The following is a 27,193-nucleotide window of genomic DNA, read 5'->3' on the forward strand; positions in this document are numbered from 1 at the left end:
AATTATTATTATATGACATGCTTCTTAGAAAGTATTTTCTCAGCTTTAAGAAGGAATTTGATTATGCTTCCCTGTCCCTGGAAAATGTGTGTGTGCGTGTGTGCGCATAAGTGTATTCATGTATGAGTTTAACTCTTTCAGGAGTCTGACACCCAAGTGTTGTATATCTCCAAATTTAACAGATTATCAGTTGGCACAGACATTAACAAAATTGTTAAAAAGACGGACTAGAGTATGGTTGTCTCGTTTTTAGTAAATGGAACAAAATTACTGTTCTCATTATCCATCTAATTTCTTTCCTGGTTTTAAACATTCATCATGGCTCTTCAACTTTTTTTTTTCTGCTGGTAGTTAAAAAGAGTGAAAAAAACCCTTTAGCATTTTAAAGCATATCATTTTGATCAAGCCATCAGCCACTGTGAATATGTAAATTGATTCTCTAACTCTTCTTAAAATTATTTTATTTTCTTTTTAAGATCCTACAGGGACTATTTATAATGTAGAAGACATTTCTCAAAAGAAAACTTTGTTGTACCCTTAATTCAAAGAATTTAGTATTTCTGCCACTTGAAATTACAAATTAATTGCTCATATAATTTTTTCAATCTGACACTGTTTAACTAAATACTATATTTTGTTATTGATTATTGATTTTTTCCCCCTACTATTTCATAACACCAAGTTTTGAGGCCAAGCTATCCTCTTACTTGAAGATTTCTGCTGTTCCCTCCTAATTATTTCCCTTCCACTGTGTGAACACAAATTGTACTGACAACTATGCAAATCTTAACACTTTAAGTTTCTTAGTATTGTTTAAATGTTGACATTTCTCCACTTCCTCAGAGAGTTAAGTCAGCTTTGCAAACAGTTCAAATAAAGATTAGATCTGCCAACATTTTTAGGCCTGTGGAATTTACATATTTATATGGCCCTGCCCATATGAGAACTATCCAGATATAGAGAGGTGTTCTCTCTTTATACACGGCTCCTACCATGGCTTCTAGGAAACATAGGGGAAAATTTACATCATGAATGCAGTAGGTTTGTCAATACTTTGATCGTGTGCTTTGATTCATCAGATGATGTAGCTTAAGTCTAAACTTTAATGACCCAGATATTCCACATTATCCTTAATGTTGTCCTTTGAAATTTTCCTTTAAATGTGATATTAAAAACTTCCATTTTAATCTCTTAAGCTTTCACTGGCATTATCATGTCTATGTCTTATGCATGTAATAGTCTCTTTAAATTATGAACATACGTATTTCATTCCTGTATGTGAAGCCCCACCTCATCGTATAAAACAGATAGAACCTGTCATTGGTTTAATACTTCCATAATGACCAGGGCAGCAATTGGCAAAATAGATATCTATTTGTGTAGCACACATAACCATGTGGTGCTATACATGTACATAAATATGTGTGTGTGTAAATCTCCATGGTTAGCTATCCCAAGGATTAAAGTGATAAATCAAATTTTGCCTTATGGTTTTACACTGGTAACTAAAGTTTTAAGATACTTTACAGTGTATCTGTGCAGTATTATGTGTTATAGGTCTTCAGAATGAATTTTATTTTTTGAGTTAATTTCAAAATAATTCTGTTAACTGTTAATTACAGAATACTTTCACTGTTCACTCCTTATTTATTGTACTTAGATATCATTTTTTTATATTAGCTATTTAAAATTGTTATTCAGCTTGAACAAATGTGCTGAAAAGAATATGCAAATTAGGTATTGATCAAGAACTCATATATACACACACACACACACACATTTTTCTTTCAGAAAAGACTATAGGCGCTTTAGTCAGTCTATATGGGTTTTAATTATTATGGCATATAGTAGCTGTGTGACCTCAACTAGTTGTCTAAAAACATAGCAAGGTTGTATCATAGGTCAATAAGATAACTTATATGAGACACTTATTTCAACAACTGGCAGATAAGCCCTCAATACATGTTAACTCTGTTATTGCATATCATCATAATTTATAAGTCTTTGCTTAACCATATAATCTAGAATTGTAACACACATGATACTAAAATTCTTTTCATTTGCTGAACTGTTAAAAAAAAAAGAGGGTCAGTTAAAAGTTTTTATCTACTACATAGAACCTGTATAAAGCTTTACAAATCTGCCGTATGACTTGTCAGCTTGAGGCTGTAGGTAGGTTCTGGAGTTACTCTCTTTGACAAGAAAGGAAATGAGAAATATGACTGTGGGCTGCTCATTCACAAAACCTATTATTGTTGTTATTAACAGAGCTGTGGTCAGAACTTGGGCCATGCCATGCAATTCCTCTTCTGCTATGCATCCATTGTATGCCTCTCAGATATGTTGCAATATTTATAGTTACTCAATGTACTTCACTCTTCCTCTTTTACTTCACAAGTGTTACATGCCATGAATCAGCTAATCTAGAAATATGTTCTAAAGGATTTTTGAAACCATAGAAATGCTAGAATAAAGTCCATTATTTTTCCTATTTTTGGAGAAAGCATTTCAAAGCATGACATAATACTTAAAAGGGAATTACTGTGAAAGTTAACGGCATAAAAATGGAAATTTTCAGTAATTTAAAAATTCAATAAAGTTTAGTCAAAAAACTTAAAAAAAAAATTGTCAAATGTCAGAAGACTGGTTATTTCCTTACTAGCTAATAAGGAAAAGCTATCACAAATGTTTAAAAATATAAATGCTAGTATGCTTTAGACAATTGGTGAAACTTCACTCAAATATTTAGCAATAAAATAAGTACTTATTATAAAGAAAGTTTACTATGAGCCAGTGTGACCGACGGAGAAGGCAATGGCACCCCACTCCAGTACTCTTGCCTGGAAAATCCCATAGACGGAGGAGCCTGGTGGGCTGCAGTCCATGGGGTCGCTAAGAGTCAGGCACGACTGAGCGACTTCACTTTCACTTTTCACTTTCATGCATTTGAGAGGGAAATGGCAACCCACTCCAGTGTTCTTGCCTGGAGAATCCCAGGGATGGGGGAGCCTGGTGGGCTGCCGTCTATGGGGTCGCACAGAGTCAGACACGACTGAAGTGACTTAGCAGTAGCAGCAGTGTGACCGATGTATGAAGATGGGCCTTTTCACATATTGTTGTATACATGTATGAACAGAAATTTGGTAAAACTCCCCTTGCCAAAACAAGTACATACTTCTCACCCAGAAATTTCACTTTCTGCCCTTTATTAGTGTCCTAGCACAGTAAACAAAATTATATATGTACATACATTTTTAGCATTGCTTTTGTAAGATCAAAGAACAATTTGGTTAGCCAAAAGTTTGTTTAGGTTCTTCCATCACATGTGTATGTTCAGTCATGTCCAACTCTTTGAGACCCCATGGACTGTAGCCTGCCAGGCGCTTCTGTCCATGGGATTCTCCATGCAAGAACACTGGATTGGGTTGCTATTTCCCCCTCCAGGGGACCTTCCTGACACAGGGATTGAATCCGTGTCTCCTATGTCTCCTACATTGGCAGGCAGATTCTTTACTCTGAGCCACCAGGGAAGAAAGGTGTAACAGAATGGAAAAAGAAAAATCGAAAGTTCTATTACATATGATATTGGTCATTTAAAAGACAATGGTACATTTTTAGGACTATTTTTTCAATAATTGAGAAAGAAAAAAGAGAGTTAACACTATCAATGATATGAAAAGATCTCCAAGTCCCTATTAAAGAGACAAGTTGTAGAAAGTGTGATTCAGTATATATGGTTTAGTCCATATGTGTGTGTGTGTGTATGTGTGTGTTATAAACTTTTAAGTTTATACTTAGGAAATCAGTAAAATGATGACTGTATGCTGTGTGTTTATACTTATAAGTTTATAACATACAGAAGTGTATACATATAAGTTTATATATATATATATATATATAAGTTTAAAATTTATAAAATTCCTAGGTGGTAGTGACATACCTAACATTGGTCACTTCTGAGGAATAAAATTGATGCTTGAATGAGACTTCTCATTTTATACCTTTTTATAATATTCAATATTTTTTACTTGTCCATATTACCTTAATGAATTCCCTAAAATAAAAATTTGCTTAATAGAAAATGATCACCATACCAATTATTTATCAAACAAATACTATATATGTCAAGAACTGCACTGAGTTCGTCACATTACTACTCTCACCTTTGCAACAATTCTGAGAGGGAGCTATTTCCACTATGACTTAGGTAAAGTAGTAGTAACAAGTCACACACTGTAGGAAGGGATGAATTCCAAATTCTGAGTTAGGTCCATTTACTTCCATAGCACATGCCCTTCATCTCAAAGCACTGTATATCTGTGGTATGAACAAATATATAATAACCTCTTATTTCTGGCCATTCTCATTTCTTTCAAAAATATTATTGTGGTTATGACAATCATGTGTGTCTAGTCATTCAACCGATTACCAGCTATGAGCCTGCTCTGTGCTCCTGGGGCTTCAGCAGTGCAATAAACAGACGAGGGTCTCTCATTCCATGGAGTCAACATTCTAGCAAATGCAGAGAAAGGACCAAAAAAAAAAAAAGTCAAATGCTTGTCTGATGGTGCTGTGTGATCTCCAGTAATCAGAGCAGAAGGGAGAAAGGGACGATGACTTGAGGAGAAGGGAAGCACTTCGTTGCCTCACAGTCAGGCGGCTGTCAAGTGCTGCACACAGTCCATCTCAGTTAGTCCGTATTATGATCTCTTAGTTTTCTCCATTTTTTGATTAAGAAAGTAAGAATAAATTGTTAGTTAACTCCTAATCCCCAGTCAATATAGCTAGTGGTAGTACATCGCAAGTCACTGTAGTCTGTCTGATTCCAAATTCTAAGTGATCTTCCAGGTAAAAAGTTTGCAAAGCACTGTGTCTAAGCTGACTTGGCATACCGACAGTTTGAGCTTTCATTCTGCTACATCTGTCTAGTGTTCTAGTGGACTTAGAGAAGGTAAGGTATACGCTCGTATAAAAATACCCCTTAAAATTATTGCATATACATAATCTTGTAAAAATGAAAACCCCAGCATGCATTACTGAGAAATGGGTGTAGCAGTTTTCTGCCTTGTTGTTCAAGGTGAACATTTTGCTCAAAATACAGACATATGATTACAGATTTTACTTGGCTCTGGGTTTCCTGTGTCTTCCTGTATCAGGAACAGTTGTGCACAGTATTAAAACAGTTAACAGCTGCCTCTGGGAATGCAAATTTGATCCTTTGGGCTGCTCATGGGAAAGTGTGACATTTTCCTCTCCAAAGACAAAGAATTTAGATGTCATTAGACTACTGATTAAATAGTAATTCAAGTAAATTCAGTGTCAGCTTAGGTATCAATTTTACAGGTATTTTTTCTGAAATATCTAACTCTAACAATGTTCATTTTTTATATAATTTAATTATCCTTTCAGTGCATTTAAGATAGGCTGTTTAAAATAGCATCTGAACTTCTGTGTTGGTGGGCTATTTCTGAATTGTCACATTGGAGGGTATTTGTGTACATGTGTACTTGTGTATATTTGTGAGAATTAAGGCTGAGAAGGAAATGTTATCAAAGCAGCTTAAATACAATAAAATAGATATTCATAATCAAAATAATTATTAAACTAGCCTTTATATTACCTTTTTCATAGTATAACAAAGATAAAATGTCACAGCGATAAGGGAATCATCTTTTTAAATTATCTAAAATCTTTATTCTTTTTAAATGAAAAGCATAAATCATAATGAGATTACACAAGGCCATTTCTACTTTATCCTAATTAAGTGATACTTGGAAAAACAAAATCCCAATATAACGAAAGACCTCTATAACATTAATTTTTAAATAAATTTGTCTATAAAAATATCCTGGAAAAAGAAAGCAATGCTCAAGGTAAAACATTGCTTTGGGTTCCTTTCCAGTTGTATTGTACAGCTAGCAAATGAAAGAATACAACACATGCCTAGACACAACACCACAAACAGCCCAGCGAGCACTGGCTTAAACATGATCTAATGAAGTAAATGTATTTCTGCCTGTTATTGTTATGCTGCTGTCTTTCAACGCTGAGTTAGAGGCATTTATTCATCTGGTCTGTCTGACAGATAACAGTTTAACCTGAAGATTTTTATTTTCCCTATAGGATTCTGAGAATTTCTTTCTAAGAATGGGATTTTAACATGCGGGTCTTTTCTCCCCAGAAGTTTAAGGCCTTCTTTTTTGACGAAATTTTAAAATAATGCCTTCTTTTAAAAGTAACTTCATTATATACTTTTACTATTTAGGATGGCTTTTAATATGAAATTTTATTTAAATATTATTTAAAATTGTCTTTTTATCTAAAGAGATCTAAGAGAAATACAACTTCTTGGTTTTCATAGAAGGATTTTTGCTCTGCTCATGAAATTTCTGTAAGACTAACAGAAAATAATAAATAGTGAAGACCCTCCAGTTAGAACAGTAGGCTATTTCCTTTTTTAAAGTCTGTTTGTCATCCCTGTTAATTGACAAAGTCCAACTGTTTTCAAAATCATTAGGCTTGACACACTTTGGATAAATGATGCATAGAAAGTACATTTTATTTAAACTTCCTGAAATAGGTGTTTCAAGCAGGAAAGTGAGTCCGGTAATTCTTCCCAATTTACATTTTCCATCCCCGAGCCCATTTTATCATCTGGAATAATGACTGTATTAATATAATAAAAGAGTATATGAAAGGCTGCTCAGCAAGTTAGCTCCTTTTGTCTCTGGCCTCTGACTTACTTGGATGGGAAAATGGCCAAAAGAAAAAAAAAAAAAAAAAAGACAGCAGAGGATCTCAGATATAGGTACTAGGTCCACACGATAATATAAAAACAGACCCTTAAGATCTATCACACCCCTCGCACACAATCTAAGTGGGAAGTGTGCAGTTTCCTTTTTTTTTTTTAAACTCCTTTTGGAACAAACCACTCACTGGGATCTGACTGACGTTGCCTTTCTCTCTTTTTTTTTTTCTTAAAGCATATTTAAACTCACACACTTTTTCTAATGAGGATTTCGGTGTAGGGTTTTCTGCAGGACACCATTTGGTCCTACTAAGAACTGACTGTTCAAATGTTGGAACATTTGATCGGAAAATACTTCTTAGTCTTTTTAAAGGTAAGTCATACTGATTTTTTTTAAATTTCTGTCTCCTAAATGACAGGAGATGACACTACTATATACACACCCTTAAAGTTATAGAACAGCAGCAGTAAGCAGGAACTGTTTTTTGAAATCATTAGGCTTTTCCTAAAAGCTAGGTTTGTGCTGTTTCCAAAGTTATCAACCTTACCTTTTATGTTTAAGAAATACTAAAACTTTGTCCAATAATCAGTATCATGTTGCTTCTTGATGTTTAAAACCTTATGTTTATGCATAAACAGCTTTTGTTAAAATGATGTACTATCCAATTTTGTTACTTTAGAACTTTTATTGTCTACTCAGGGTATTTATGCATGGTTTTTAATTTAAATTATGAATGAAAATCAACATAAATAACAATCAGTTTAGTAAGATTAGTTCTTAAAATTCACTTGACACTCTTATGCCAACATGCTTTCTAATATGCAATTCTTCAGTACTTACTATTTTAGAGAGCCTTTGATTTATTCAATCTTCTAGTTTTTAATGTCACAATATTTTGGTGAACCTGACTTTGTCTACATGGTTAACAGCAGTGTATATTTTGGGTATATTCCTCTTCAGCATTTTTAAAAAATTCATTCTCACTGAATTTTACTTGCTGCTGGGAATGGTAAATTATATTAATTCCAAATGATTTTTATTTATATAACTGTATAAATTATATAAAATTTGGTAATATAATTTTTTTAATTGAAGTTTTTGTGTTTTTAGGAAACTTATTACAAATACCAACAAATTATTTTCTTGAATGATAATAATAAATTACAAATCATTCTGGAGAAATTAAAAGTTATAAATTAATTATAGTAAGTGAACTCATACATAACTGTAAATGGCATAAATTCTCTAAAGTAAATTTCAAACAGTTTCTAGAATCATCAAGTAACATATTGAAAAATGTTTTTAAAATCTTTGCATGCACTTTTCAGTTCTTTAGTGTGTAGTTTTAAATTAGTTAAGAAAAAACAGTGCTCTTAATATTCAATCAAAAAATAACCAAAATAATTTTTTTCAAAACTTTTGTTACATAGAGAGTCCAGTGGTCCACTGGATTTCATGAGAGAAAAAAAATACACAGAAATTTGTTTCATTTACCAGAATCATTACAAGACCAGAACAATAAATTAAATACACAAATATCAGATAGAAGTAAACTGAGAGGAATAAAATATAACTAGAGAGGTACTAGACAGAATGCACTGAAAATTTTGGAATTTATCTTGGGAGTTATAGTTGCAACACTATAGGCAAAAATCTTGTGGATTCTTTCTTCCTTAAAGAACTGATTCTGTAACTATTTTCTGATTTTAATCACAAGGTATTTTTTAATTCAGTGGCCCAAGTCATGGCTGAAAGTTTTGAGGAATTATTCTAACCTAGGAGTTGATTTTTCATTTACATAATATTCTAAACCCCTGTATACTTAAGAATAAGCCATCTCAGCAGATTTTATTGTATTCTAAGAGTTTTGGAAATGATCATTTATTATTTATGAAAAAGACACATTTAGTAGAATTTTTAAAAATACTTGGCCAATTCACAATAATATTTTACTGTTATGTTATAGTTCAATATATTTCCTATATTTCAAATAACATAACAGGTGCTATGATAGGAAATTTTATTCATTCTCACTGAATTTTACTTGACATTTATAACCATATATGCTGTATATATATCCATTTTAGAGAAAACTGAGCCACAGAGAAACTATAATGTTAGCCTGAGAATAAAACCTAAATTACTTGAATTCAAAGCCCAGAATAATAACTATTGAAAATCTTATACTATCTTTCTGTTCATAGTAAGAGTTGGGTTGGGGAAAAAGAAACAATAGTGTTTCTATCAGGATTCAAAAATCAAGAATGGTTCTAGATGATTCTATTTAAACTGATAAGACTCTAAAAGAATCATTTCAAATCTACAGTAATCTCTATAATCAAGTACTCTAAAACTTACTCCAAAAGACTGGTGTGTTTCTAGAAGAACATTTAATGTGATACTGAAGTCAATGTAATCACTGTTTTAAGTATTTTAAGATTACCACAAAAATAAAAGTTGTTATATTTGAAAGGCATAATTTAGTGAAGTGTATTATATTATGATATCTATACATTTTCTATTATATATATTTACCTCCATATATTCTGATAGGATGGAAATGCCCATATACATTAAAAAGATTATGGTAACTTCAATAAGAGAAGATGATGACGATTTCCGAATGTAGTTATTTAAACATTTTCCACAGAGCCCTAGGGTTCTGTGGGGATGACTCAGAGCCCAACTGAGATGTGACTAGAAAGGGAAAGGGCCACAGTTCCTGCCCACTTTGATCAGAATAGTTCTTCTTTTAACTACCTTCATATGCTGCGATTGCAGGTAAAGTAAGTACTAATCTAGTGACCTTCTGTATTCACTTGATGAAACACAACCAGATCTAAATAACTGATTTAACCAGCTTGATATGAATCTGCATCTTGCTCATGTCTAGGGAATCGTGGCTTTGAAAACACACCTAGATATCGTGTAAATTAAGAGTGTGAAAAGGAACTTAATTTGGAAAGCTAATTTTCACATTCAACCTGTTGTTGAATTAATCGCCCCCAAACTCCAAACCTGGGTTTTTTTGGCAAATACTGTATTTGGTGAGGAAAAGGTTGTGTATTAAAAGAATTACTTGTGTGTCCAGTAGAAAACAGAGATGTGATCTGGTTTCCTATTCTGATGAAAAGCAGAAGGAAGGCTTATGGATAGAATAGGAAATTTGAGATATTCACTCATGAGTCAGAAAATGTCATCCAAGTCCTGGCATTCATTCATAGCACAAGTATGTAATATGAATCTGTTTTAAAGTTTCACAGTTCTCATCCTAGGAAACCATACCTCTTGGCCATGCCTTTTTCTGGGTGGAGTTTCCAAGTAAACACAGCTCTATACACAGATGAAAATAGTCACAAATTCTCTGGGAAGTTTCTCGGCTATTCTGACCTACTTATGTGGACACTTAAAGCTTAGTCTCAGTTCCGACCACCAGGTTTCCAACATAATGGAAAGGCATAACACTCATAAGTTCATCTAGAAACACACTGTTGACTTGACAGCAAGAAAATAAACAGCCCACATGTAGTTACGTTCACAAACTCTACAAAAAGAGTAGGATTTATGGTCTGTGAACTGACAGGACACAGACAAGAAAGGTATGGGATTAGTGGGATCTTACAATGTCTTTATTTTCTCATCTTTCTTCTTGTAAGTCTCAAAAATAAGTTTTCTTTCCTGTATATGTGAATTTTTTGTTTTCTAAATTGAAGTACTTTAAGCAAGCAGCTTACTCCTTGGAAGGAAAGTTATGACCAACCTAGATAGCATATTCAAAAGCAGAGACATTACTTTGCCAACAAAGGTCCGTCTAGTCAAGGCTATGGTTTTTCCAGTGGTCATGTATGGATGCGAGAGTTGGACTGTGAAGAAAGCTGAGTGCCGAAGAATTGATGCTTTTGAACTGTGGTGTCAGAGAAGACTCTTCAGAGTCCCTTGGACTGCAAGGAGATCCAACCAGTCCATTCTAAAGAAGATCAGTCCTCAGTGTTCATTGGAAGGACTGATGCTAAAGCTGAAACTCCAATACTTTGGTTGCCTCATGCAAAGAGTTGACTCATTGGAAAAGACTCTGATGCTGGGAGGGATTGGAGGCAGGAGGAGAAGGGGACGACAGAGGATGAGATGGCTGGATGGCATCACTGACTCGATGGACATGGGTTTGGGTGAACTCTGGGAGTTGGTGATGGACAGGGAGGCCTGGCGTGCTGCGATTCATGGGGTCGCAAAGAGTCGGACATGACTGAGCAACTGAACTGAACTGGACTGAAGCAAGCAGTAAATTATTATTTCTAATGAAGAAATAAGGGTAAGAATAAAATTTAACCTAAAATTAGCAAATAAAATACATTTTATTATGAAAGAATCTATATAACTAAGAAAACCAAGTGTGCAAAATGCAAATTTTATCTGCTCTAAATAGCTACATCTGAGAGAACAGTGGAGACAGACTACACTTTATAAAGCTGTTATTGAGTACAGCATGCTGAGTAACCTGAACTTTTCTCATGTATTCAGTGCACATCCTATTTAATTTGTTGGTTCCTCCTTTGCTTCAGGTGAATAAAACTACAGTGGCACGTATGCTCGGTCGCTAAGTCCTGTCTGACTCTTTGCAACAACCCCATGTACTGTAGCCCGCTAGGCTCCTCTGTCCAATGGGATTTTTCAGGCAAGAATATTGGAGTAGGTTGCCATTTCCTTCTCCATGGGATTTTCATGACCCTGGGATTAAATCCACACCTCCTGCATTGGCAGGCAGATTCTCTACTACTGAGCCTCCTGGGAAAGCACAAATTACAGCTGACCCTTGGACACAATAGGTTTGAACTTTGTCAGTCCACTTTTATGGAGTATCTTTTGAATAAATACTACAGTACAACCTGATCCAATATATGCAGTTGGTTGGATACCACAGGTAAGCTGATGGTATAGTTATATGTGGATTTTCCACGCCTGCATTGTCCATAACCTCTCTACGTTGTTCAAGGGTCAACTTGTATTTGTAATTTTGCGGTGAGAAGGCAATGGCACCCCACTCCAGTACTCTTGCCTGGAAAATCCCAGGGATGCGGGAGCCTGGTAGGCTGCAGTCCATGGGGTCGCTAAGAGTCAGACACGACTGAGTAACTTCACTTTCACTTTTCACTTTCATGCATTGGAGAAGGAAATGGCAACCCACTCCAGTGTTATTGCCTGGAGAATCCCAGGGTCGGTGAAGCCTGGTGGGCTGCCGTCTATGGGGTCGCACAGAGTTGAACACGACTGAAGCGACATAGCAGCAGCAGCAGCAGTATGAAGCATAAGCTTGAAGTATGATTACAATAACAATACTTACTCATGGTGACAAGGCACTGAAGCGTGATAAACCCAAGACCCTCAGTGGGTGCCTGAACCTAGAGATAGCACCAAACCCTAAGTAGTAAAATCTAAGATTTTACTTTCTAGGATTCAGTTAGCTTCAGTTGACCGCTTTTGACTGTGGATAAGTGAAACCATGGAAAGCAAAGCCATTGATAAAGAAGGATTGCTGCTAAGTCACTTCAGTCGTGTCCAACTCTGTGCAACCCCATAGACGGCAGCCCACCAGGCTCCTCTGTCCATGGGATTCTCCAGGCAAGAACACTGGAGTGGGTTGCCATTTCCTTCTCCAATGCATGAAAGTGAAAAGTGAAAGTGAAGTCGCTCAGTTGTGTCCGACTCTTAGCAACCCAATGGACTGCAGCCTACCAGGCTCCTCAGTCCATTGGATTTTCCAGGCAAGAGTACTGGAGTGGGGTGCCATTGCCTTCTCCAAAGAAGGATTACATTTATATAAAATATCTTGCCTATTTTTAGAGGGGGAAAAAAAAAACTTGCATCAAGATAACGAAATAAGCTGGTCAAAAAGTTCATAAAGTCAATCTCTTTCTGTCAAAAATATCAGTACATGTATGCAGGAATGTGAGTCACACTACTATCTTTGCTTAGATATCATCCAGACCAGTGTTAGACTAGTAACTGTCTAAGCATGCAATTTAGCAGAATAAATCATTGACACTTCTGTTTTCTGATGAACTTGATTCAACAGCACTGGGCTGTGTGCACTATCTCACTTCAGTTTTGAGTTCAAAGCAGACAGAGTCTAGGCAGTACCCAGGTCTACCGATAACTTGACATCTCTGGGCACAGGGTCCTTGGATGGCATAATAATGAGCTTTCATGAGCGACTTCACTTTCACTTTCATGTATTGGAGAAGGAGATGGCAACCCACTCCAGTATTCTTGCCTGGAGAATCCCAGGGATGGGGGAGCCTGGTGGGCTGCCATCCGTGGGGTCGCACAGAGTCGGACATGACTGAAGTGACTTAGTAGTAGTAGCATGTTTAGAGAGGAAGGCGCTAAAGAACACATTGGGTCATCCAGCAGATTTTGGGGGACTTTTTGCCCCTCGGGACTCTTCCCTATAGTCCATGGGACTGCTTAAAGAAAGGGTAATGATTCTGGGAAAGGTCAGATAGATTCTCAACTAGGTGATGGCACAGAATCTGGGAACAGACAAATAACACACACCTATATCCATTTCAGAAATAAAAGATCTGTAATTTTAAAATCATTTTATATTCCATCTGACATAAAACTGCAAAGGACATTAATATTGAATAATTTTGTGGCATTTATGTAGAAAATACCTTTCCAAAAGAGATGATTGAGTTGTATTCCTGATGTTATATAAATGAAACTAGAATTTGACCCTCAGGATTTCCTGTCCAATTTTTTAATGAATTGCAATCCACAGGTTTCTACAGAGATGCTCCTCAAGCATCCTAAACATGGGACAAAATAGTGCTAGGTGGGATGCAGGAAACCTAGTTAGGAATCAGGGTCTTGGTGGTCCCACAAAGGCTGTAATCTAAGTCACTTGGCTTGGTCTTCCATGTAGGGATTTGAGTGAAGAACCAGTTCAGCTGCTTAAATGAAAAAATGGGAGTCTCATCTTATAATCTTACTTTACACATGAAGAAATTGAGGAACAGAGCAATTAAATAGCTTGCCCATGGTCATCTGGCAAGAAAATGGCCAATCACACTTTGGTTTCATCTTGAGTCTCCCACCCTTAATTACAGCAGTTTGGAACCCTGTATTTTGATGTCTACCTCAAATATAACTTACAGATGAGAGCTGGGGAATGGTCTATAAGATGGGCATTCAGTAAAATAGTGCTTGATAAGCTCCCCTGAATATGGTCTCTTACATACAGTAGAGCACACTTGAATGATATTCACAAGTAGAAAAGAGATTCTACTTGAGAATATCTAGTCATTATTATCAAGTTTAAATAATTTATTCCACTGTATTATGACAATCCTACCCAAAGCCATAGGAGGGAGCATGTTATTCTTCATTCTTTGTGTTGAATCATTTCAGTCATGACCAATGTGACCCTATGGAATGTAGCCCGCCAGGCTCCTCTGTCCATGGAATTCTCTAGTCTAGAATACTGGAGTGGGTGGCCATTCCCTTTTCTAGGGGATCTTCCTGACTTCCAGGAAACTAACCTGTGTCTCTTACATCTCCTGCACTGGCAGGCAGGTTCTACCCCCAAGCAATTAATAAAGAAAGGAAAGCTATGCCAAACTTAGTGTACTGAAAAGCAAAGATATCACTTTTCCTACAAAGGTCCATATAGCCAAAGCTATGGTTTTTACAGTAGTCATGTACAGATGAGACAGTCGAACCATAAAGAAGGCCAAATGCCAACAAATTGATGCTTTCAAATTAGGGGGCTGGAGAAGACTCTTGAGAGTCCCTTGGGCTACAAGGAGATCAAACCAGTCAATCCCAAAGGAAATCAACCCTGAATATTCATTGGAAGGATGGGTTGAAGTTCCAATACTTTGGCCACCTGATGTGAAGAGCTGACTAATTAGAAAAGACCCTGATGCTGGGAAAGACTGAAGGCAATAGGAGAAAGGGGTAGCAGAGGATGAGATAGTTGGATAGCATCATGGACTCAATGGATATGAATTTGAGCAAACTCCAGGAGATAGCGGAGGACAGTGGAGCCTGGTGTGCTGCAGCCCATGAGTTGCTAAGAGTTGCTAATGATTTCGCAACTAAACAACAACAACTCAACTTGCTCAGAGACATAAAATTCCACAGGAAAAGTAAATCACTTGTTTAGGCTTGTGTGTTTTGTTTACATTGGGAAAAAACATGTGACATTAATGACTATTCAAACTTCTTAGCCACCAGGACCTCAGTGTGAATCGGTTCGTTCATCCTGATTTACAGTGGATCATCCTAGGTATTTGGTATAAGCGAGTGGAAATCCTGAAGAGTGAAAAAAGTTTGTAAGATTTGCCTTTTTCCATTTTTAGGGAAAGTCTTATTCCTTTATTTTCTTAACATTATTCTTAACATTTTCTTAGCTATGCAATTAGTACTTTTAAAAAATTAAATGCTTACTCAAGTGGAAAGAAATACTATTAAAACCATCAGAATGGTACTGTAACCACAACCAAGCCATGGAGGGAAAAATCTGAAACCATAACAAAGTATGATTTTTACTATTATCCTTACAAGACTGACAAAAATATTGTGTGTCCCTCCAATCTGTTGCAATTTTTGTCTTCCTTGGGCAAGGGCATTCTGAAGTAGGGAGTATTTGTTTCCAAGCTACAAAGCACATTCTGTTTATCAATGTCAGGTCAACCCTAGTATAGATTTCCTACTGCAATCAAACTGCTCAAAGAGTATGTTTTAGGTATTTGAATGATAAAGTCTTGTTACCACAGGATCTACTTATTACGCTAAGAATTGTTTTCCAAAGATAAGACTAAGTGAAATACATACTGACACAATCTAGTTGATTTTAACAGAATTGTTATGAATCAGTTTATTGTTGTTGCTGTTTAGTCTCTAAGCATGTCTGATTCTTTGGCACCCTCATTAACTGTAGCCCACCAGGCTCCTCTGTCCATGGGATTTCCCAGGCAAAAATACTGGAGTGGATTGCCATTTGCTTCTCCAGGGGATTGTCCCAACCCAGGGACTCAACCCACATCTCCTGTATTGGCAGCCAGATTCTTTACCACTGAGTCACCAGGGAAGCCCTATGAATCAGCTCCCTACAACAAAAGGAACACTATTGCTCTTGAATATGTTAAAATATATGTATTTCAGGGTAGTAAGAAAGCAATACCTATTACAGAATCTAGATATACTCTACAGTACATATTTTCTTCAAGTTCTGTTCACCTTTAGAAGATATAAAAATCAGTTATTAAAAATAAGTGAAAATATTATGTAAAATATTTCAACGTTTTCAACACAGTTGATAAGAAAGAATTCAAGCATGAAATCAATATCCATGAGAATGGAATTTTCTTTTAACAGTGATTATAATTTTGGTGATATTAGAAAGTAGTGTAGTATTAATTTTCTGACAATGTATTTCCCTAATTTACTCGTGTTTTTTTGTTTTAACTGATAGGTTACCACTGATTAGAAGAACTGACTCCTTCTAAGACTCATCAGATCGTTTACTGTAAAAACTGTATCTTTCTAATTGTGAAAAAGGTAAAGAAAAAATTTTTACCGTTCTTGTTTGGCATTTAGATGGAATAGACTCCAGTCAACCCACATTCAATTTGCAGGAGAATACCAGGTTCAGTTCAGTTCAATTTCATCCAACTTTTTGTGACCCCATGGACCACAGCAAGCCAGGTCTCCCTGTCCATCACCAACTCCCGGAGTCTACCCAAACTCATGTCCATTGAATTGGTGATGCCATCCAACCATCTCATCCTCTGTCATCCTCTTCTCCTGTTCTCAATCTTTCCCAGCATCAGGGTCTTTTCAAATGAGTCAGCTCTCTGCATCAGGTGGCCAAAGTATTGGAGTTTCAGCTTCAGAATCAGTCCTTCCACTAAACACCCAGGACTGATCTCCTTTAGGATGGACTGGTTGGATCTCCTTGCAGTCCAAGGGACTCTCAAGAGTCTTCTCCAACACCACACACAGTTCAAAAGCATCAATTCTTCGGCACTCAGCTTTCTTTATAGTCCAACTCTCACATCCATACATGACCACTGGAAAAACCATAGCCTTGACTAGACGAAGCTTTGTTGACAAAGTAATATGTCTCTGCTTTTTAATATGCTGGCTAGGTTGGTCGTAACTTTCCTTCCAAGGAGTGTCTTTTAATTTCATGGCTGCAATCACCATCTGCAGTGATTTTGGAGCCCCCCAAAATAAAGTCAGTCACTGTTTTCCCATCTATTTGCCATGAAGTGATAGGACCAGATGCCATGATCTTCGTTTTCTGAATGTTGAGCTTTAAGTCAACTTTTTCACTCTCCTCTTTCACTTTCATCAAGAGGCTTTTTGTTCTTCTTCACTTTCTGCCATAAGGCTGGTGTCATCTACATATCTGAGGTTATTGATATTTCTCCTGGCAATCTTGATTCCAGCTTGTGCTTCTTCCAGCATTTCTCATGATGTACTCTGCATATAAGTTAAATAAGCAGGCTGACAATATACAGCCTTGATGTACTCCTTTTCCTATTTGGAACCAGTCTGTTGTTCCCTATGTAGTGCTGTGCAAATGGCTGTGTTTAGGTGGAAAAGCCAGATAGAGGGCAAAAATATCCATGAGTGTCCCAGGCTGACAGAAAGTAGGCATAGGGCAAGAGTACATAAGCATATTCTACATAGATAAGATTTCAGTATGTTAATCATCCACAGAAAAAAAATTAAAGAGGAGAATTTTGAGGAAATGCTCTATGTGATGATATTTATTGTTTCTACCACCGGTAGGTAGGTTTAGTTTAAAAAAAAAAAAAAAGATCTAGAAATTTTTCTAAAAAAAAAAAAAATCTGTTTATACCTGGCAAAATGATTTGTTTCAGTTGCGTTTTCCTTGTACTTTGATCTTTTTGTACTGATATTTATGCTTCTGTTTTATGATCTCCTTTTAATGACAGAACCAGACCTCTTGGCAACCACTTTCATCAGACCCGGGAATTGGAAAGAAGCAGGTGCTGAACCTCAGTTTTTCCTTGAACAAGAAACATGGGCTGCGATCGAAACTGTGGGCTCGTTGCTGGTGCTGTCATTGGTGCAGTCCTGGCTCTGTTCGGAGGGATTCTAATGCCAGTTGGAGACATGCTTATTGAGAAGACAATTAAAAAGGTACAAGTGGTATCAAGAATATTTCTTTTCATCCTGATTCAGTCTACCTTGATTTGTGTTTGGCTTAGGGTTCCTGTTTTATATTTCATTATAACCAGCAATTTTGTGTCTAACACAAAGGTGATTTTGAACAACTGAAACTCTACATGATAGAGAAGTAATCAAAGTATGATGTATACTCTGTATGAATGCACTGTCATCTTAAGTCTAAATATTTAATTTCTGATAAAAACTATTATAGGTATGCAGATAAGTAGAAGTTATTCCATTAAATTATGTCCAAAGAGTATGCTGATATGCTTTTCATATGCTTTTGAATGAGAAATGAGTGTTATTTTGTGAGGGTACATTTATAAAAGTAGTTGCCCTTTGGTTACAGTTGATTAAAGAAAAATTGTATATAACTTAAAACTGTGTTTAATATTGACTTAGGAATATTTGGTAAAACTGGTAAATTTTATTTTTGTTTGGTAAACTGTTATATATGTGTATAATATTAATATGATTCTTATAAACATTTCCTACTGATGAAGGTTGATAAGGGACTTTTAGAAAATATTTTCAGAAATGTTATGCAGAACATATCCCAGTATATATATGTACGTATATGTGTGTATATATATGTGTGTGTGCATATATATATATATGTACGTATACAAACAAGTTCACTACAGATTTAACTAAAAATAAAGTGACAATACATAGGCTTTGCACAACAAACGAGAATCTGTCTCTCATCCTAGTTCCTTCTAATTCAGCTTTATACTCACCAACTTTAACTGATAAAGTAAAGGAAGACTAGACATAAGGAGATGTAGATCTGCTGGAGTCCTAAACCAGGGATAGCAAATTCAAATAACTTCAGGGTTTGGTGACAAGCCTTTAAAAAAGCTACCAAGGACAATATAAAAACAAGACAATGACTACTGTGAAGTTACAAGTGTGTGCCCTGCTCAGAGGCATGTATGTTTATTTTTAAAATATAATGCTGGCCAAATAAACTTATCTGAGTGCTAGCCTCAGCTGTCATCCTGGTTCAGATGCCAGTGGTCTAGATGTCAGTAAGCACGATGTACAGAGGAGATCAACAACATACTGGAGTTTCTGTTCTTGTCAAGACCTTTATCTGTCTCATCCATTCACCCATGTTTGACATCCTACTCTTACTAGGAGTTTAAATAATTACAATTATTTTTCACTAAAGCACTGCCTGACTCAATATGAAGATTTAATTTCAAATCTAGTTATCCAGGACAAGAAGTTACTATTTTCCAAAGCTTTTTTGGTTTGTTTTTGTTCAGCTAAATGCTTAGTCTATAAATTAAAAAACTTTTCTGACTGTATTATTATAGCTATTGTCTTAGTACAACAGATTAAGAAATAGGACATTGTTGGTACAGTTTCTATACTTGTATGCTATATTTGCTTAATAACCACACAGGCATTTCTATCTTTTCTCTTGCTAACTGACAGCAAAATTGTAACCTCATGGATTTAACTGGAAATATTATACATTAAATACCATCTGCTTCCTTGGAATTCCCAGTTTTCTTGATATTAATATAGCTGAATAGAGACAGACAGGAGATGGTGAGGTGTGGAGTGTCTAACGTGTTAGAGAGAACTGCTACTGTCCTATATCCTTTCTACTCTATAAACTCGTTTCCCTTCTGTATCTGTGGAGTGAGAACAGGATAAATTTTGACACACAGACTATAATTTTTTATTTAATCTTCAGAAGAGAAAAGCCACAATAATCTTCCAGTTACATCATCTTAGACTAAGATTTGTTTTATTCATACTTGATAATCAGTAGCGAACAGTGATCATCTATTGTTTCTTCTTATTATTCAACAATATTATACATACAGAGTCTCTGTTAGACGTCATGAGAGGCACTAACATCTATTTTAATTGTTTAATATTTATCTCTAAGTTCATATGCCTAATCTTCAGGAAATAAGAGTTTTGAGACATCAAAAATTTGTATAGAGGCTAAGAGAGAATAAATATTTATCTCAAGAAATATAAATTTTAACTGGGAAAAAGCATATTGTAAAAAAAACTACAGAGACTTGTGAAACTCTGTACTTGAATTCTAAAGCATACACTATTTAGAAAGAGAACTTTCACAGAGTATTCAGTAACTTCAGGAAGAAGGTGAGACTTGGATTGGATTTTGAAGTATAAAATTTTGAAAGTCCAAAGAGAGTTCCAATAAAAGTGTCAAGGGACTGCTTGATGCCATGGGGAAAAGTTGTGGACATGCAACTAAATATTGTGACGATAGAAGGAAAAAAATTTTTTTTAATGTGTCAAACCAAAGAGATAACAGCAAAGATGATTGGAAAGATACTAACATGGGGTAAAATTTAGGAAACTTTTGAGCATCAGGCAGAAGACTAATTAATGACATGACAGGCAATAGTACTGTATATTTACCTGTAGTTGTTAGATATAACAAAATCTGCATTTAGAGACGGGTATCAAATATACTGAAGAAGGAAACGGCAATACAATATACTAGTAAGTTATATGCGACACATACTAATATATTATACTATATACTAAATAAAGCATTTTTTAGTCCTACTAAGAGCTTCATATATACTAATTCATTTAATCTTCACAAATATCAATGAGAACATACTACCATCACAAGACCTTAAATCAACCTGACAACTCACCCAGCCAAAAGGAATATGAGTTAGTTTCTAAACCTAGGCAATCTGAAGGCAGAGATGAGATGATTTATACATTTTGCACTCTCTAATTCTACAACAGAAAGTGTTGGAAAGTGAGGAGACCAAAAACAGGAAATGTTATGTAGGACATGACCACTTTCAAGGAGAATTTAACACTCACTTTTAAACAGATCTTTGCACAGTTTGCACAAAACAAAAGGCTCTCTGGTCTAGTGTGATGGAGTATGTAGAACTGATGTGTGATGGAATGCAATGGATAGAGGAACCAAACAAATAGGGAAAAGAGGAGTAAAAATTTCAAACTACAAGATGTCCAGTTGTGTTCTTGACAGAAGCATGCATACCTTAGAAGAATAAAGCACAGAGGTTTTATAAATGATTTGAAAAGAACATCAGTGTATATTTCAAAGGGAAGGTTCAGAGATTTGTGCATTATTATAGAGAATACAGATAAAACTAAACAATAGATATGTTTAAGGAGAGTTTGAATATAGAGACAAAAGAGCAGAGAAATTATTACACTATTTGTGCATTCAGAGGTAAGTAGGAAGACAACAGAAAACAGAAAAATTATTTTATATGAAGCAATGAAAATAATAGACTAATTTTTTTAGAAGTTATTTTGAAGCCAATTTTTAAGGAAAAAGTAAAATTATTTCAGATAGATGAAAATTAAGGAAATAGTAGTTAAAACACAGCCACTAATAACTTTAAAATTATATTTTCAGTAGTGCTGAGTAATAAAGTGGGATAAAATAAAGAAATAGAGTGCTTTCCCTTCTTATTTTTGAAATGAGGCTTACCTGCAATCTTTGGGTCACACTGTAACCCAGCTCAATATTCACAGACTAAGACATCATCTCTAAGACATCACCTCTTGGCCTTTTGGTTAAGATTAAGTGGCTCAGATGGTAAAGCATCTGCCTGCAATGCAGGAGAGGTGGGTTCAATCCCTGGGTCAGGAAGATCCCCTGGAGAAGGAAATGGCAACCCATTCCAGTACTCTTGCCTGGAAAATCCCACGGTCAGAAGAACTTGATAGGTTACAGTCCATGGGTCGCAAAGAGTTGGACACGACTAAACGACTTCACTTTCACTCTTCAAGACATCATCAGAAGCCCTTCAATGGTCAGGAGCTGTGTAGTATAGTTAAGACAGCCTGCTTTTGCTCTCAGATTATCATATAGCGGTGTTGACCTTGCTTATTTTAATTATGTAAAGATGTTGGGACTTTTTCATTTAAATAAAACTGTTTCTTTTAAATTTAGTTTACAAAATTATTTTAAATATGAGATTAGCATATGTATCTGTTTGGCATACATGTAGAGGTCAGATCTTTGAATTATGTGTAAGCACAAAGAGCCAAGTGTCTTGCCCCTGCCTCAAGAGCACTTAGGTTAATGCTGCTATTTTACAAATACACATATATATATATATCGGAGAAGGCAATGGCACCCCACTCCAGTACTCTTGCCTGGAAAATCCCATGGATGGAGGAGCCTGGTAGGCTGCAGTCCACGGGGTCGCTAAGAGTTGGACACAACTGAGCGACTTCACTTTCTCTTTTCACTTTCATGCATTGGAGAAGGAAATGGCAACCCACTCCAGTGTTCTTGCCTGGAGAATTCCAGGGACGGGGGAGCCTGGTGAGCTGCTGTCTATGGGGTCGCACAGAGTCGGACATGACTGAAGCAACTTAGCAGCAGCAGCAGTAGTGGCAGTATATATATACGTATGTATATGTGTATATATATATATGTGTGTGTATATATATATATATATATGTTATATTACCAGTTTTTCTCTACAATTAAAACTCATTGCATGTAACTTGCATTATTTAATGGACTAACAGCAAATTGGCAAAGTTATTACCTATATATAAGCACCATAAAAAATTAAAGTGCTTAATTTAAAAAGATAAGAAAACCATCTCATTTTGTTCTCTAGAGTTGGGACTCTGATACTTTGTGGTTCTCAAAGATGACACCTGATACCAATATCTGAAATGGCATAAAACAGTCGATACATTTTACCATTATATTTCTTTATTCACTATTTCCAAAGGAAATTTTGTAGGGTTTTTATGCATTATAGATAATTACACATTATGTAGGGTTTTATGCATTATAGCTGAATGCTTTTATACCAGTGTTTCAGATCATGATTCCTAGTGGAATTGAGTGGGACCAGCAGATTTATGCAATCTTGCTAGATAGACTAAAAGTCAATGGCATGAGCTGCCACAAATGTGGAAAGCAGAAATTATCAAAGGACTTCAGAAAAAGGTCAAAGTTCTGGCACCACTCACAAAGGATAATTTATCACCTGACACCATAAAATACCACTTGATTAATATTGCTGAATATTATATAACAGGCAATTTTAAATAGTTTGAATTCACCTATTATATTAACCGTGGAACATCAAGATAGAAAATCAAGATATCTTTTTCAATTAAAAGACTAATGTTCAATCATACCATCATTTAATTACACCATTTCCTTTCCCTATTCTTGAAACAAATGATCTTCTCATAGCCAAAACATGCTTCCAGATAAAATAAACATAAATGATTATTATTTTGACTTATTAAAATGACTATAATTTCAAAGCAATAGTCAATATTTGACAGTAAACTTTATACACATATATATTAATTTCATGATGTATGCTTAGACTATTTCTAGATATGATAAAATAATTTTTACCTTATTATAGTATCTAAAAGCTCAAAAAAGTACCAGACATATATAGGTTGTTAAAGATAGAATTTGCTCTAAATTTAATATTAATATATGAGAACATGAAATAATATAAAATAAATTCTAAATTTAAATAGTAAAACATGGATTAAACATGTATTTGCATATTAACTCCAATAATAAAATCACTTAAAAATGTTTTAAGAAACAGCAAGTCAGCATGTGTACTTTTCTTCCTCCAGCCCAATTTAATATCAACATAGTATACTTTTCATGCCAAATAAAAACTCTCCCATTTTAGGTTCTTACATAAACACTTGGAGGCTGATTTCCTGAGTTTCAGAAACACATTATATGTAATCAATTCCACCAGTTGTTAGTCTGAGGCTTAAGTGATGACTTGATAATAACCTGAGACCAAAACCATTTTTTGACTGTTAGCACAACTGGCTTTAATATTCTAATCCTTGCTTTCTCTTTCTCTCAGCATGTATACACATAGGAGAAAATGTTTTGATCATAGGAAGACTGCTTGTAACTGGTTCTAAACGGAACAAATTGTGGTAGTGAGTGAAGAAGATAAAGACTCTTTTCAGTATGTTTCTGCTTTTTAGGGAAGTTTTGATTTCACTGGATGGAGAATAAATATAGAAATGATTAAATAGCAGAAGTGTCACAGGATTTTACATGAGTTATTGCCACATGACTGGTTCAGGCAGGAATGCTATGAATGAAATAAATAATACAATTATACCATATTCCACCTATATTGACTTTCAGAAATATTAATTTCATATAATTCAACCTCATATTATTTCCAATATTATTATTATCCCTATTTTATAAATAAGGAAGCTGAGGTAAAAGAAATCAAATAACCTGCCCAAGTTTAAATGGTTAGCATATGATCAAACTGGGAATCAAACTCATAGCATCTATTTTATTGTTAACCACTTCACTCTGGGCTTCCCAGGAGGCTCAAACAGTAAAGAATCTGCCTGCAATGCATGAGACCCAGGTTCGACCCCTGGATCAGGAAAATCCCCTGGAGAAGGGAACGGCAACCCACTCTTACATTCTTCCCTGGAGAATTCCATGAACAAAAGATCCTGATGGGCTACAATCCATCCAGTCACAAAGAGTCGGACACAACTGAGCGATTAACACTTTCACTTTTCACTCTAGGCTTTGAGTAAAGAAGCCAATATACTTAGTCAGGTTGGTAGTAGAGTAAGGAAATCTATTCATAGATTAAAATCTGCTTTATATGATTCCATCTTTCAGTACTATATAAGAACCTTGAGAAGTGGGACAATATTATTTTCTGCATATGTATTCTATATAGTTCATTCAAAGGAACATAGTTAGACTAAAGTTGCCCATCATGTGGATGAGTACTGCTTTCCCAAGTGACCACAGGACTAGATAGAGGGTATTACAGTCCCAGACATCTGCCTTCAAATTAATGTAGCAAAACAGAACTTTCAAAGTAAATGGCTTTCAACTCAGCTGAAGACCATGCCAGACTAGAGTCATTAAGCTTAAATCCAGGGCTAAATACTCTGAACACTTAAAGTCAGGGATAGATACTGATGTATGTATCAGCCAAGGGAGAGGATCTTCAATTATATTACTTTTTTTTGTACATATAATTTCACCTTTGTATTTCAAATTTACTGAAAGATCCACAAAATAGGCCAGACAGTCCAAAGTCAATTTAAAATCAAGGCCTTTTAAAGTCACAAAGAACTTAAGCTCCTTTTTAAGAGGACCTTATGATATATTTAGTCTTGATAGTCAAAGAGGTCTATACAAATTTCTAGTACCTACGTAGTCTTAGGATCAGAAGAAATTCATTCCTATTATGACTGATTCAATATTTTTCTCTGTCTCTGTACAAATTGTGGTTTATAAAAACCAAACAAGATTGGCGTGAAATGCCGGATTCACCATTACCTACTACCAAATTATTGTGCAACATTGAATTAGATATCTGTTTTTCTAGGACCCACTTCCACTACTAAAAAAAAATGGATGGTGTTCAGATCAGATCAGATCAGTCGCTCAGTCGTGTCTGACTCTTTGCGACCCCATGAACTGCAGCACGCCAGGCCTCCCTGTCCATCACCAACTCCCGGAGTTCACTCAGACTCACGTCCATCGAGTCAGTGATGCCATCCAGCCATCTCATCCTCTGTCGTCCCCTTCTCCTCTTGCCCCCAATCCCTCCCAGCATCAGAGTCTTTTCCAATGAATCAACTCTTTGCATGAGGTGGGCAAAGTACTGGAGTTTCAGCTTCAGCATCATTCCTTCCAAAGAAATCCCAGGGCTGATCTCCTTCAGAATGGATTGGTTGGATCTCCTTGCAGTCCAGGGGACTCTCAAGAGTCTTCTCCAACACCACAGTTCAAAAGCATCAACTCTTCGGCGCTCTGCCTTCTTCACAGTCCAACTCTCACATCCATACGTGACCACAGGAAAAACCATAGCCTTGACTAGACGAACCTTTGTTGGCAAAGTAATGTCTCTGCTTTTGAATATTCTATCTAGGTTGGTCATTATTTTCCTTCCAAGGAGTAAGCGTCTTTTAATTTCATGGCTGCAGTCACCATCTGCAGTGATTTTGGAGCCCAGAAAAATAAAGTCTGACACTGATGACCCTAACTCTAAAGCTAGAAATTCAATGCAGTCATTTCAACTCTTTGTGTTTCAACTTCCCCATTTAAAAAAGTTATCTCCAGATTGACAAATAAGACAAAGTAACTCATGGCCCTTAGAAGAAAGACATGATACAGTTACAATGTTTCTTTATATAAAATGCACAAGCCTTAGGGAGATTTCTGTCCCACCAAGTACATTATTTGGAGAACGTAATGGCATCCCACTCCAGTACTCTTGCCTGGAAAATCCCATGGATGGAGGAGCCTGGTGGGCTGCAGTCCATGGGGTCGCTAAGCGTCGGACACGACTGAGCGACGTCACTTTCACTTTTCACTTTCATGCATTGGAGAAGGAAATGGCAACCCATTCCAGTGTTCTTGCCTGGAGAATCCCAGGGACGGGGGAGCCTGGTGGGCTGCCGTCTCTGGGGTCGCACAGAGTCAGACACGACTGAAGTGACTTAGCAGCAGCAGCAGCAGCAAGTACATTATTGAAATAAAATATGTGTATTGAGAAGTAATGATAAACAATTGATATTATACTAGTCTTTAAGATTCTACAGTGCGAAAGCAATAATGTGCATGTGTATACGTTCATGTGTGTTCTCCTCTCATAATGTCTCCTGAAACGGGTAAATGAAAATAGCTTGCAGCTTCCATGTAGATTTCAGCTTCAAAACCCTGCTCATTTACAGTAAACACCTTTACATTTAGAATAGCCATAATACTTATCTATACATAATTTTGTCTTGATTTGGGTTTGCTATGGAATTAAGACTTTTTAGGAGTAATAAGGCAATCTTCAAGGACAATTGCTTGTTAAAAGTACTAAGGTCTCACACTGCTTTAACAGTCGCAATGTACCCAGTGTAAAAGGATTGTGACAGCACAGGATTTTGTAATGACATTTTAGTTGATGCCCTGTTCTTCTCTAAGGAATTCTCTCTTTCTCTCCATTAAGCAATAAGTCAAGTATCCTGAAGATTGCTAATTCACTTTGACTTCTACCAACTAAGTGCAGAGGTGACAGGAACAAAAAATAGCAACTCGGTGTAAAAGAGGACTAGCCTAAGGGTCAAGATTAGGATCTTCATGGTGATTCTGCCACTAGGCATTTGCCTCAGTGACCCTCGGGCCAGATACCTGGTTTCTCAGAGTGTCAGCATGCTCTCCTAGAAATGTGCTAATGTTCACTGTC

General features: G+C 36.0%; 1 protein-coding gene and 1 long non-coding RNA gene across 52 annotated transcripts in view; one reads left to right on the forward strand and one right to left on the reverse strand.

The window, feature by feature from the left end:
• Positions 1-27,193, forward strand: part of LOC147374431 (platelet glycoprotein 4) — a 381,790-nt gene that overhangs the window by 330,900 nt on the left and 23,697 nt on the right. For 22 of the 50 annotated variants that reach the window (XM_086398520.1, XM_086398530.1, XM_086398551.1 and 19 more), the window contains 2 exons: positions 16,225-16,310; positions 17,717-17,924. In XM_086398520.1, coding sequence (XP_086254646.1) covers positions 17,805-17,924 — 120 coding nt within the window. In that variant the 5' untranslated portion in view covers positions 16,225-16,310; positions 17,717-17,804. Of the gene's footprint in view, positions 1-7,015; positions 7,122-10,585; positions 11,059-14,977; positions 15,083-16,224; positions 16,311-17,716; positions 17,925-27,193 lie in introns of those variants that run through there. The other 28 variants (XM_086398517.1, XM_086398539.1, XM_086398506.1 and 25 more) reach the window with 9 other exon arrangements.
• Positions 1-27,193, reverse strand: part of LOC147374434 (uncharacterized) — a 288,128-nt gene that overhangs the window by 15,063 nt on the left and 245,872 nt on the right. The gene's annotated exons all lie outside the window — the stretch shown is intronic.

Source organism: Bos grunniens, chromosome 4 (genome assembly GCF_055505025.1).
Source record: "Bos grunniens cultivar Pamir isolate PY7600 chromosome 4, Bosgru_T2T1.0, whole genome shotgun sequence".
In the NCBI taxonomy this organism is placed as follows: Eukaryota; Metazoa; Chordata; class Mammalia; order Artiodactyla; family Bovidae; genus Bos; species Bos grunniens.